Source organism: Glandiceps talaboti, chromosome 17 (genome assembly GCF_964340395.1).
Source record: "Glandiceps talaboti chromosome 17, keGlaTala1.1, whole genome shotgun sequence".
Taxonomy (NCBI): domain Eukaryota; kingdom Metazoa; phylum Hemichordata; class Enteropneusta; family Spengelidae; genus Glandiceps; species Glandiceps talaboti.
In genome coordinates this window covers 2205007-2217500 of record NC_135565.1, presented here as the reverse complement: position 1 = coordinate 2217500, position 12494 = coordinate 2205007, and the positions used below count along the sequence as shown (strand labels likewise).

Genomic DNA, 12494 nt, shown 5'->3' with positions numbered 1-12494 from the left:
AAATTCAGCAAACTGTCATTTAGTCGTCATCATTACATAAAGACATATACTTTATGAATTGATATCAGCTTTGAAGACAAGTTTATTTTGCATGTTGATTATTGAAATAATAATCGCTCAGCCTGGTTTAGTGTACGTGTGGAATTCATATCAACCTACGTGTTGATTTACAGGAGGGGACCTGGGGAGAAATCGTTTTGAGCAATCGAGTTTTTGCACATACAATTGCAACCTAACTATTGTGAAACTCGTGAATTATTGCCCTTCACTAACTTTGGGTGAACTTGCCGTGTGAGCGCATGTTTCATGATATAAGCCGGTGAAACAGTGAAGTTAGGCAGGCGAGGAGGCGAGGAGGCGAAGGGATGAGAGGAAAGGAGAGCAGAGAAGAGAACAGCAATGCGAGGTTAGGCAAGGAAGATGGAAGCAGACCAAACTGAACAGTGGGAGCAGAGCCCAGTTGGTTCAAGTGTGCAAGTAACAGACAGTAGTAGCAGTATTGGGCATCTGGAGATAATTCTACGGAGTGTGGAATCTTCAGTCGAAGCCAGTTCTACTAATTGTTGTGTGACTGCCATCGCTTCTTTGTGTGTACACCCGCGTTCGGACACTAAGATTATTTGCTCGATAGCAGCACAGTCAGATAAGTAATTATTTTGCCGGCCGATATATTGTTTGAATGTTTATAGAGTCTTTTTATATAGTTAATTAAAGTTGATGTTTAAACATATTTCTATGTGTCCTGAAGTTCATTACAGCAAGCCTTCCCCACAGATCACATTAAGGGTGCTGTCCCCCCGACTTACCCACAGTTTATCAAATTTTAGCCTGAGAAACTCAGGCACGGGAATATTCCAAAAATTCCAGATATTGTCTATTCATTCACAAAAATGGTGAAAGACGATTTCTCTACACTAGGTTTCTATAGTTGCAATTGAGTACGGTAACATCCTCCAACATTCTGGATGTACAACTGTAAGCTTATACAAAACTATATTAAAGTAACACTAACTGACAATTGTTGTGGGTATTGTTTTTAAAATAATGACAAGTTGGACCCATTTAGAGGTATGAAATAAATTCTTACCTGTCTGTCATTAAATCATATGCATAAGTTAAAGACATGGAATACTTAAATATTGTCTTCAATGTCATCACCACAATTTTACTCTCTGCATATCTTCTATGGTAGATACATGTACATGCATACATGTACAGAGAGATATATTAAGGTAGATATAGACATTCTCTTGGCTATCATCTATATGGTCTAGTAGAGTTTTGACGTGAAGCCAAATTTTTTTTGCAAGTTTATAATTTGCCCCTGTCTCTCCATCAGTACACATACTAAAACATTTCACAGTAAATTCTGACTACAGCCTTATAACGTCAGTGTTGATGACTAGCAAATAGAAGTATTCTACACAAAAACCCATGTAAGTAACGTTATTATGATGTATGGTTTGAAGTATATCTGAAAACAAAAACCAGTGGAATAAATACAAGAATATAGATTTAATTGTACTTAATATTCTGAAATTACAAAATAAATCCATCCCATCAAAACAATAAAAAAAATTAACAAGAGAATAGGAAATAACGCATAAACATCAAATTGAATGTCATTTAATATATTCATTACTAAAACAGATACATCACTGCATTATGACAAATCTATATTTAAAATCTACAAATAAATAATTATACTTTTTACAATTGTAACTTTTTTGGAAACTTGTATAATTTGTATACATATGGATATATTACAGCTGCAGATGTTTCCTAATCAAATGTATACTTTAGTAGCCATGAAAAGATAGCCAGAAGTTAATTTACATGTTTTTGAAATTGGCAGTAGGGGGTGTCATGCTGTTTTGAAAGTTGTGGATAGAGGGGGGGGGGGGTCATTGTGTTTTGGACTGTATGAATGGAAGAAAGAAAATCCTTTTCTACAATGGCATATAGCCTTGTCTGAATTATTTGTTCTTGTCCCTGTTTCTTATATATATTCTTTAAAGGTGATTCAAAATGCTCACATTCACTATTGCTATTTTGCTAGACGACATGTTTGTGAAACATATTCTGGTTTTAAAATTTTAAAAAAGCGTCTGCAAACACCTTAAAATGAACTTTTTTCAGTCAGTTCCCTTCGGATTTACTTCGAGAGTTTTCGGGTATTTCCCGTCCCACCTAGACCACGGGATTTTGTGACGTCATAGAGGGACTTCGTTAGCAAGTAGCCTATGACGAGCGTAGTCAACAGGTGAATAAAACTCAACAGCATTGTGAAAAAATATATTGCCGGTGGTTGTAATAGACATCAGTAAACAAAAACTACACTCTACATGTCTTATTAACCAACATTTACCGATATTTACTCACACTTTCTGACTAATTGTCAGTGTCTGTGGGTATAAATGCTAAACTAATATTATGTCCCCATATTATGGCAAAACAAATCAAAACGGATAGACTAGATCTACATAAACACTTGTAATGTCGATTGTTTCACATTCAGTGACTTTTATTTATCTGATTTTTTATTATTTGCCGATAAGAAGCATCACAATACCATCAACACACATGACACATCGAGGGCATATTTTAGCCTACTATACTCGTACTCGCTGATGTCGCCTTTTGAACGGCGCATTTAGTAACAAAGTAAACATATTTCATCTCGAATAGATATACTAGCTATTAGAATACCCATATTATCAGCAATATAAATTGTAAAGAATTACGAAATTTCGTGAGTTTCGTGTTAGCAACTCGTCTGGAAGAAAACTTGTATGGTTTCCCTTGTTGTGATATCACTTCATACAACAAGCCTATTTAATATTCAATAGAAGAATGTTGTAACGAATCATGGTATTCGAAGTATACAGTTTAGGAAACCAACAAATCAAATATCGCGATGTGTTCATGATATTATATATGATTGGACAATATTGACGTCGGCAATCAAGGTCGTGACCCCAGCACATGGTTATCGGGAAAGTCTGCAACTAGATATTAGACACGTTCGCTTCGGTCCAATTTCTCAGTGTTTGGTTTGATGTTAGAGACATTATTTCTGTACGACTTTTGCAATATATCTAATTAATAAATATGGATTATTTCAACATGTGGATAAATTCAACCCGAATGTGCTCTCATGGTCCATACGTACATACACTACTTCAGCTTTGATCGGCGGAACTCCCGAAACTATCCTACTTATATATACTGCTGCGACCGCGGTGACTGCCCGCGAAACAAAACTTGACAACACTACCCACCTACCGATAATCAAATATATAATAATCACATGTACACCGTGATAAAAACACGCAATAATTCGAGTCCCCAACACGTCGATGAGCCCTACGTCTGTTCAGTCCGACTGCGAGTTTCAGAGGTTTTACATGGGTCTCAGACTCGGGCTAGAGTATCGCGCCCTAGACAGCCCTTGGCAGAAAATAATAGATGCAAACTTGCGTTCACAAGCCAAACATGTGACAATACAAGACCACAACGAAAACTGTGAAACATTTACAGGTCACTCTCATTTTATATATGGACAACAAATTAGGTCGGCCACAGTTCCATTTACATGCAAGGCTCGGAGCGTGATTCCATATGCTTGGAGCAAATCGAATCAATTAGTGTACCATGGGACCAACAAATATATTGTGGTACTGCATGTCCTGATACGCCTTCTTGAAGTTTCCCATGGGTACGGTATTCTAATACCTAGTATATTTATCCGAGATGAAATAAAAGGCGACGCGAGTACGAGTACGTATAGTAGGCTAAAATATGCCGTCCTCGAGATGCCGTTGACCCAGCTTCGAAGCGTCACGACGCTTCTAAGCAAATGATAAAAAATCAGATAAATAAAAGTCATTGAATGTGAAACACCCGACATTACAAGTGTTTATGTATATCTTGTCTAGCCGTTTTGATTTATTTTTCCATAATATGGGGACATAATATTTTAGCATTTATACCCACAGACACTGACAATTAGTCAGAAAGTGTGAGTAAATATAAGTAAATGTTGGTTAATAAGACATGTAGAGTGTAGTTTTTGTTTACTGATGTCTAATACAACCACCGGCAATGTATTTTGTAACAATGCTGTTGAGTTTTATTCTCCTGTTGACTACGCTCGTCATAGGCTATGTGCTAACGATGTCCCTCTATGACGTCACAAAATCCCGTGGTCTAGGTGGGACGCGCGCGCGGACGGGAAATACCCGAAAACTCTCGAAGTAAATCCGAAGGGAACTGACTGAAAAAAAAGTCATTTTAAGGTGTTTGCAGACGCTTTTTTTAAAGTTTTAAAACCAGAATACGTGTCGTCTAGCAAAATAGCAATAGTGAATGTGAGCATTTTGAATCACCTTTAATATTACTTCACGTAGAGTACATTACCTACCACACTAGTTACATAACTTGTCATGTAAATACTTATGTATTTCACAATCAATGGTCAATATGCTTCACATATATTGCACTTTGGGGCAAAAGTTGAATGTTCCGTAATGGTAATATTCATAGAAGTTAATCTAAATTGCACTACTCTTCAGTGTAAATAGATTAATTAATAAGGCAGTCTGTACTTCTATTTCACTACATATTATGGACACTACACATTAGTGCAGTCATTTTATGCAAAAAAATGTCAACCTATCACTAAGTATAACATAATTTGTTGTTTCAACATGCATCTCAGAAATGTCTACAGAATAATACAATGAAATTCAAACAATGAGCGTGAAAATGAATAGACACAACTGTGACTTTCAAGATAAACTCAGTTGATTAAGACCCCTGTATCATGCTCTTTAGAAAGTCCAATTCAAACAGTGAACACCAAGTGTGGTATCTGATAACTGGAAGTCGTAAACTAGAGGTATTGTGTTCAATCTCAGTCTAAGGTTCAATCCAGTGTATTGAAACATTGTCTATTGTCGTGAATTACATTTATTGATTCATATTTTGTGTTATACGTTGTTGTTGTTGTTGTTAACATTGTTGCCCTTTCTGATGAACTCATTATATAGTCATACGTCATACATAATCAACCAATCAGCACGCAGCCCGACGATAAGGCAGACGATCAAATCAAAATTTCTTGTGTGATGTAAGTTTCAGTTACAAGTTGGAGTGCGCGTGCATTCTTGTGTGATGTAAGTTTCAGTTACAAGTTGGAATGCGCGTGCATTCTTGTGTGATGTAAGTTTCAGTTACAAGTTGGAATGCGCGTGCATTCTTGTGTGATGTAAGTTTCAGTTACAAGTTGGAATGCGCGTGCATATAAAGAAGAGTTCCCAGTGTATACTAGTACTACTTGCTTGTATTGTCATTTCTATTACTGCTGTTTTCCGAACCCCCTTTTCTATTGTGAGTCATCCACATCTATAAATATAGTTTCCTTAATAGTAACAGTCAGTCTAGACATTGGTGTCTTGTATTTTACAACCTCCTGTTATCAGATACCACACTTGGCGTTGATTGTTTGAATTGAACTTTCTAAAGAGTGTAATTGTTTATAGACAGGGGTCAATTGAGTTTATCTTGAAAATCACAGTTATGTCTATTCCTTTCACGTTGGTCATTTGAATTTCGTTGTATATCAAAAATCTACCGAAATCCAAGTAGTGGAACAATGCTTAATTTACATAAATCCAATATGGCCGCCACAGTATTTGTAGTTTTAATTACTATTTTTGGCCATTTTTGCACCTCTATTCAGTTTATTTTGGTGTTTAGGTAACTACTTTTGCATACCAGTTATGTAGACACAACTTTATGTCGATATTGAAGAATGTTATTCACCCAATATCAGTTTTTAATTTAAAATATTAACAATAATTGTTATTTTGGGGTGTATATTTTCACCCTTATATATTTACTGAATTTCCCTTTACAGAATGGAGATGTTTTGAGGGTGAGACGCTTTTAGAATTCAAACCAAATGACAGTACACTATTAAATTCAAATGTCAAAATAATATAATGAACCCTTACCATAATTGAACACACCTTTGTGTCACACCATTCTTCACCTTGTGATTTGGTTCGTTTGGCGCCCAATTTGTATACGAACAGTCTTCTATTAATTCATCTCCATTAGCCCAATAGAATTTTTCATCGGTACCATACGTCAAGCCAATCCAAAATCCTTTACCCTTCACACCATTCCCTAAGCCTTGATTCGCTATATGGGAACGTATGCCATCGTCGGTCTCCATGTCTGGTATTATAGCAAGTGTTGCCGATATACTTTCACAGTAATCCTCTGCGGAAGCATAATTTAACCCTTTCCCACTATCACCAGAAAGGTGAAATGTATATTCTAGACAGTCACACAGTACGTTTCCATCCCCTGTTAAAAATGACAATAACTACTATGTTAACATTGTATGTATAGAGTTTCCATTAACCCAACACACTCTAGTTTAAAGAGGAACACTACTCCTGGAATCCAAGTTATTTCCATACGATGTGAGTTCTTTGAGTCATTTAACGATTTTAACTCACCTACAATTACTTTATGGTGTATCTTTGTTTTGGGCTATTGCATAATGGGAGTCAGTAAAAACAATGTCTTCAAGTTTCACACTGAACATTCATGAACCTTTATTGACTGTGTGAATTTGTAGACCGAGAAACGCAAAACAACGTATGATATACACAGCGCTGAACATCGTCTGCCATGTTCGGCCCGGAAGCTGAATACTAATCATAGCGACACACGTACGTACACGTACACACACATATACACTTCAATGAACTGCTGTGAAGACAAACTTGTTTCATGAATGCGTTGTATTTTTAAACAGTGGAAATGACAATCATAAGTAACAACATACATTTCGAAAAAATACCAAGTCGTATGAAGAAACAGAACAAATAAGCTTGTATTGGGCCGCGATGCCCAATAATGGAGTACATTATCAGTAATAATGTACAGCGATGACGTCACAAAATTCACTGGCATTGGTAATGCTATAATATAATATATAATATTATACCTTTTATTGACCATTACTATGTAATATTATACCTTTTATTGACCATTACTATGTAATATTATACCTTTTATTGACCATTACTATGTAATATTATACCTTTTATTGACCATTACTATGTAATATTATACCTTTAATTGACCATTACTATGTAATATCATATCTTTTATTGACCATTACTATGTAATATTATACCTTTTATTGACCATTACTATGTAATATTATACCTTTAATTGACCATTACTATGTAATATTATACCTTTTATTGACCATTACTATGTAATATTATACCTTTTATTGACCATTACTATGTAATATTATACCTTTAATTGTCCATTACTATGTAATATCATACCTTTTATTGACCATTACTATGTAATATTATACCTTTTATTGACCATTACTATGTAATATTATACCTTTTATTGACCATTACTATGTAATATTATACCTTTTATTGACCATTACTATGTAATATTATACCTTTTATTGACCATTACTATGTAATATTATACCTTTTATTGACCATTACTATGTAATATTATACCTTTTATTGACCATTCCTATGTAATATTATACCTTTTATTGACCATTACTATGTAATATTATACCTTTTATTGACCATTACTATGTAATATTATACCTTTTATTGACCATTACTATGTAATATTATACCTTTTATTGACCATCCCTATGTAATATTATACCTTTTATTGACCATTACTATGTAATATTATACCTTTTATTGACCATTACTATGTAATATTATACCTTTTATTGACCATTACTTAAACAATAATGTACGCCCTCCCAGCCCATAATGGACTCAAGCAAACTTTGAACGACATAATGGGCGAGGCGACAGCCGAGCCCATTATGGAGTGCAAAGTTTGCTTGAGTCCATTATGGACTGGGAGGGGGTACATTATTGTTATTATTTTATAGTTTTGCCAATTCCAGTGAATTTGTAGACCGAGAAACGCAAAACAACGTATAATATACACAGCGCTGAACATCGTCTGCCATGTTCGGCCCGGAAGCTGAATACTAATCATAGCGACACACGTACGTACACGTACATACACATATACACTTCAATGAACTGCTGTGAACACAAATTTGTTTTATTTTAATTTCAATCTTTTAAAAAAAATTCTTATGGTGTTTACCCCATAATTTCCCTGTTCTTAAATACCCACACCGTTATTGCCTTACGGACATAAGCGTGTATTGTTATGCTCGTTCCGGGGCCGCGATGCCCAATAACGGAGTACATTATCAGTAATAATGTACAGCGATGACTTCACAAAATTCAGTGGAATTGGTAATGCTATAATATAATATGTAATATTATACCTTTTATTGACCATTACTATGTAATATTATACCTTTTATTGACCATTACTATGTAATATCATACCTTTTATTGACCATTCCTATGTAATATTATACCTTTTATTGACCATTCCTATGTAATATTATACCTTTTATTGACCATTACTTAAACAATAATGTACGCCCTCCCAGCCCATAATGGACGAAAGCAAACTTTGAACGACATAATGGGCGAGGCGACAGCCGAGCCCATTATGGAGTGCAAAGTTTGCTTGAGTCCATTATGGACTGGGAGGGCGTACATTATTGTTATTATTTTATAGTTTTGCCAATTCCAGTGAATTTGTAGACCGAAGTGTATACATGTGTGTACGTGTACGTACGTGTGTCGCTATGATTAGTATTCAGCTTCCGGGCCGAACATGGCAGACGATGTTCAGCGCTGTGTATATTATACGTTGTTTTGCGTTTCTCGGTCTACAAATTCACTGGAATTGGCAAAACTATAAAATAATAACAATAATGTATGCCCTCCCAGTCCATAATGGACTCAAGCAAACTTTGCACTCCATAATGGACTCGGCTGTCGCCTCGCCCATTACGTCGTTCAAAGTTTGCTTTCGTCCATTATGGGCTGGGAGGGCGTACATTATTGTTTAAATATTATACCTTTTATTGACCATTACTATGTAATATTATACCTTTTATTGACCATTACTATGTAATATTATACCTTTTATTGACCATTCCTATGTAACATTATACCTTTTATTGACCATCCCTATGTAATATTATACCTTTTATTGACCATTACTATGTAATATTATACCTTTTATTGACCATTACTATGTAATATTATACCTTTTATTGACCATTGCTATGTAATATTATACCTTTTATTGACCATTACTATGTAATATTATACCTTTTATTGACCATTCCTATGTAACATTATACCTTTTATTGACCATCCCTATGTAATATTATACCTTTTATTGACCATTACTATGTAATATTATACCTTTTATTGACCATTACTATGTAATATTATACCTTTTATTGACCATTACTATGTAATATTATACCTTTTATTGACCATCCCTATGTAATATTATACCTTTTATTGACCATCCCTATGTAATATTATACCTTTTATTGACCATTACTATGTAATATTATACCTTTTATTGACCATTACTATGTAATATTATACCTTTTATTGACCATTACTATGTAATATTATACCTTTTATTGACCATTACTATGTAATATTATACCTTTTATTGACCATTACTATGTAATATCATATCTTTTATTGACCATTACTATGTAATATTATACCTTTTATTGACCATTAGTATGTAATATCATACCTTTTATTGACCATTGCTATGTAATATTATACCTTTTATTGACCATTACTATGTAATATTATACCTTTTATTATCCATTACTATATAATATTATACCTTTTATTGACCATTACTATGTAATATTATACCTTTTATTGACCATTACTATGTAATATAACACCTTTTATTGACCATTACTATGTAATATCATACCTTTTATTGACCATTACTATATAATATTATACCTTTTATTGACCATTACTATATAATATTATACCTTTTATTGACCATTACTATGTAATATTATACCTTTTATTGACCATTACTATATAATATTATACCTTTTATTGACCATTACTATGTAATATTATACCTTTTATTGACCATTACTATGTAATATTATACCTTTTATTGACCATTACTATATAATATTATACCTTTTATTGACCATTACTATGTAATATTATACCTTTTATTGACCATTACTATGTAATATTATACCTTTTATTGACCATTACTATGTAATATTATACCTTTTATTGACCATTACTATATAATATTATACCTTTTATTGACCATTACTATATAATATTATACCTTTTATTGACCATTACTATATAATATTATACCTTTTATTGACCATTACTATGTAATATCATACCTTTTATTGACCATTACTATGTAATATTATACCTTTTATTGACCATTACTATATAATATTATACCTTTTATTGACCATTACTATGTAATATTATACCTTTTATTGACCATTACTATATAATATTATACCTTTTATTGACCATTACTATATAATATTATACCTTTTATTGACCATTACTATATAATATTATACCTTTTATTGACCATTACTATGTAATATTATACCTTTTATTGACCATTCCTATGTAATATTATACCTTTTATTGACCATTACTATATAATATTATACCTTTTATTGACCATTACTATATAATATTATACCTTTTATTGACCATTCCTATGTAATATTATACCTTTTATTGACCATTACTATGTAATATTATACCTTTTATTGACCATTACTATGTAATATTATACCTTTTATTGACCATTACTATGTAATATTATACCTTTTATTGACCATTCCTATGTAATATTATACCTTTTATTGACCATTACTATATAATATTATACCTTTTATTGACCATTGCTATGTAATATTATACCTTTTATTGACCATTACTATATAATATTATACCTTTTATTGACCATTACTATGTAATATTATACCTTTTATTGACCATTACTATGTAATATTATACCTTTAATTGACCATTACTATGTAATATTATACCTTTTATTGACCATTACTATATAATATTATACCTTTTATTGACCATTACTATGTAATATTATACCTTTTATTGACCATTACTATATAATATTATACCTTTTATTGACCATTACTATGTAATATTATACCTTTAATTGACCATTACTATGTAATATTATACCTTTTATTGACCATTCCTATGTAATATTATACCTTTTATTGACCATTACTATGTAATATTATACCTTTTATTGACCATTACTATGTAATATTATACCTTTTATTGACATTACTATATAATATTATACCTTTTATTGACCATTACTATGTAATATTATACCTTTTATTGACCATCCCTATGTAATATTATACCTTTTATTGACATTACTATATAATATTATACCTTTTATTGACCATTACTATGTAATATTATACCTTTTATTGACCATTCCTATGTAATATTATACCTTTTATTGACCATTACTATGTAATATTATACCTTTTATTGACCATTACTATATAATATTATACCTTTTATTGACCATTACTATGTAATATTATACCTTTTATTGACCATTACTATGTAATATCATACCTTTTATTGACCATTACTATGTAATATTATACCTTTTATTGACCATTCCTATATAATATTATACCTTTTATTGACCATTACTATATAATATTATACCTTTTATTGACCATTACTATATAATATTATACCTTTTATTGACCATTACTATGTAATATTATACCTTTTATTGACCATTACTATATAATATTATACCTTTTATTGACCATTACTATGTAATATTATACCTTTTATTGACCATTACTATATAATATTATACCTTTTATTGACCATTACTATATAATATTATACCTTTTATTGACCATTACTATATAATATTATACCTTTTATTGACCATTACTATGTAATATTATACCTTTTATTGACCATTACTATGTAATATTATACCTTTTATTGACCATTGCTATGTAATATTATACCTTTTATTGACCATTACTATGTAATATTATACCTTTTATTGACCATTGCTATATAATATTATACCTTTTATTGACCATTACTATATAATATTATACCTTTTATTGACCATTACTATATAATATTATACCTTTTATTGACCATTACTATATAATATTATACCTTTTATTGACCATTACTATGTAATATTATACCTTTTATTGACCATTACTATATAATATTATACCTTTTATTGACCATTACTATGTAATATTATACCTTTTATTGACCATTACTATATAATATTATACCTTTTATTGACCATTACTATATAATATTATACCTTTTATTGACCATTACTATATAATATTATACCTTTTATTGACCATTACTATATAATATTATACCTTTTATTGACCATTACTATGTAATATTATACCTTTTATTGACCATTACTATGTAATATTATACCATTTATTGACTATT

The 12494-nt window shown here is 31.5% G+C and overlaps 1 protein-coding gene across 1 annotated transcript in view; it reads right to left on the bottom strand.

Moving 5' to 3' along the window:
- Positions 1–6241, bottom strand: part of LOC144448607 (C-type lectin domain family 18 member A-like) — a 12195-nt gene extending 5954 nt beyond the window's left edge. Inside the window, exon 1 of the mRNA XM_078138885.1 lies at positions 6018–6241. Within this exon, the coding sequence (XP_077995011.1) occupies positions 6018–6241 (224 nt within the window). The remainder of the gene's footprint in view (positions 1–6017) is intronic.
- Between the last annotated feature and the right edge of the window lie 6253 nt (positions 6242–12494).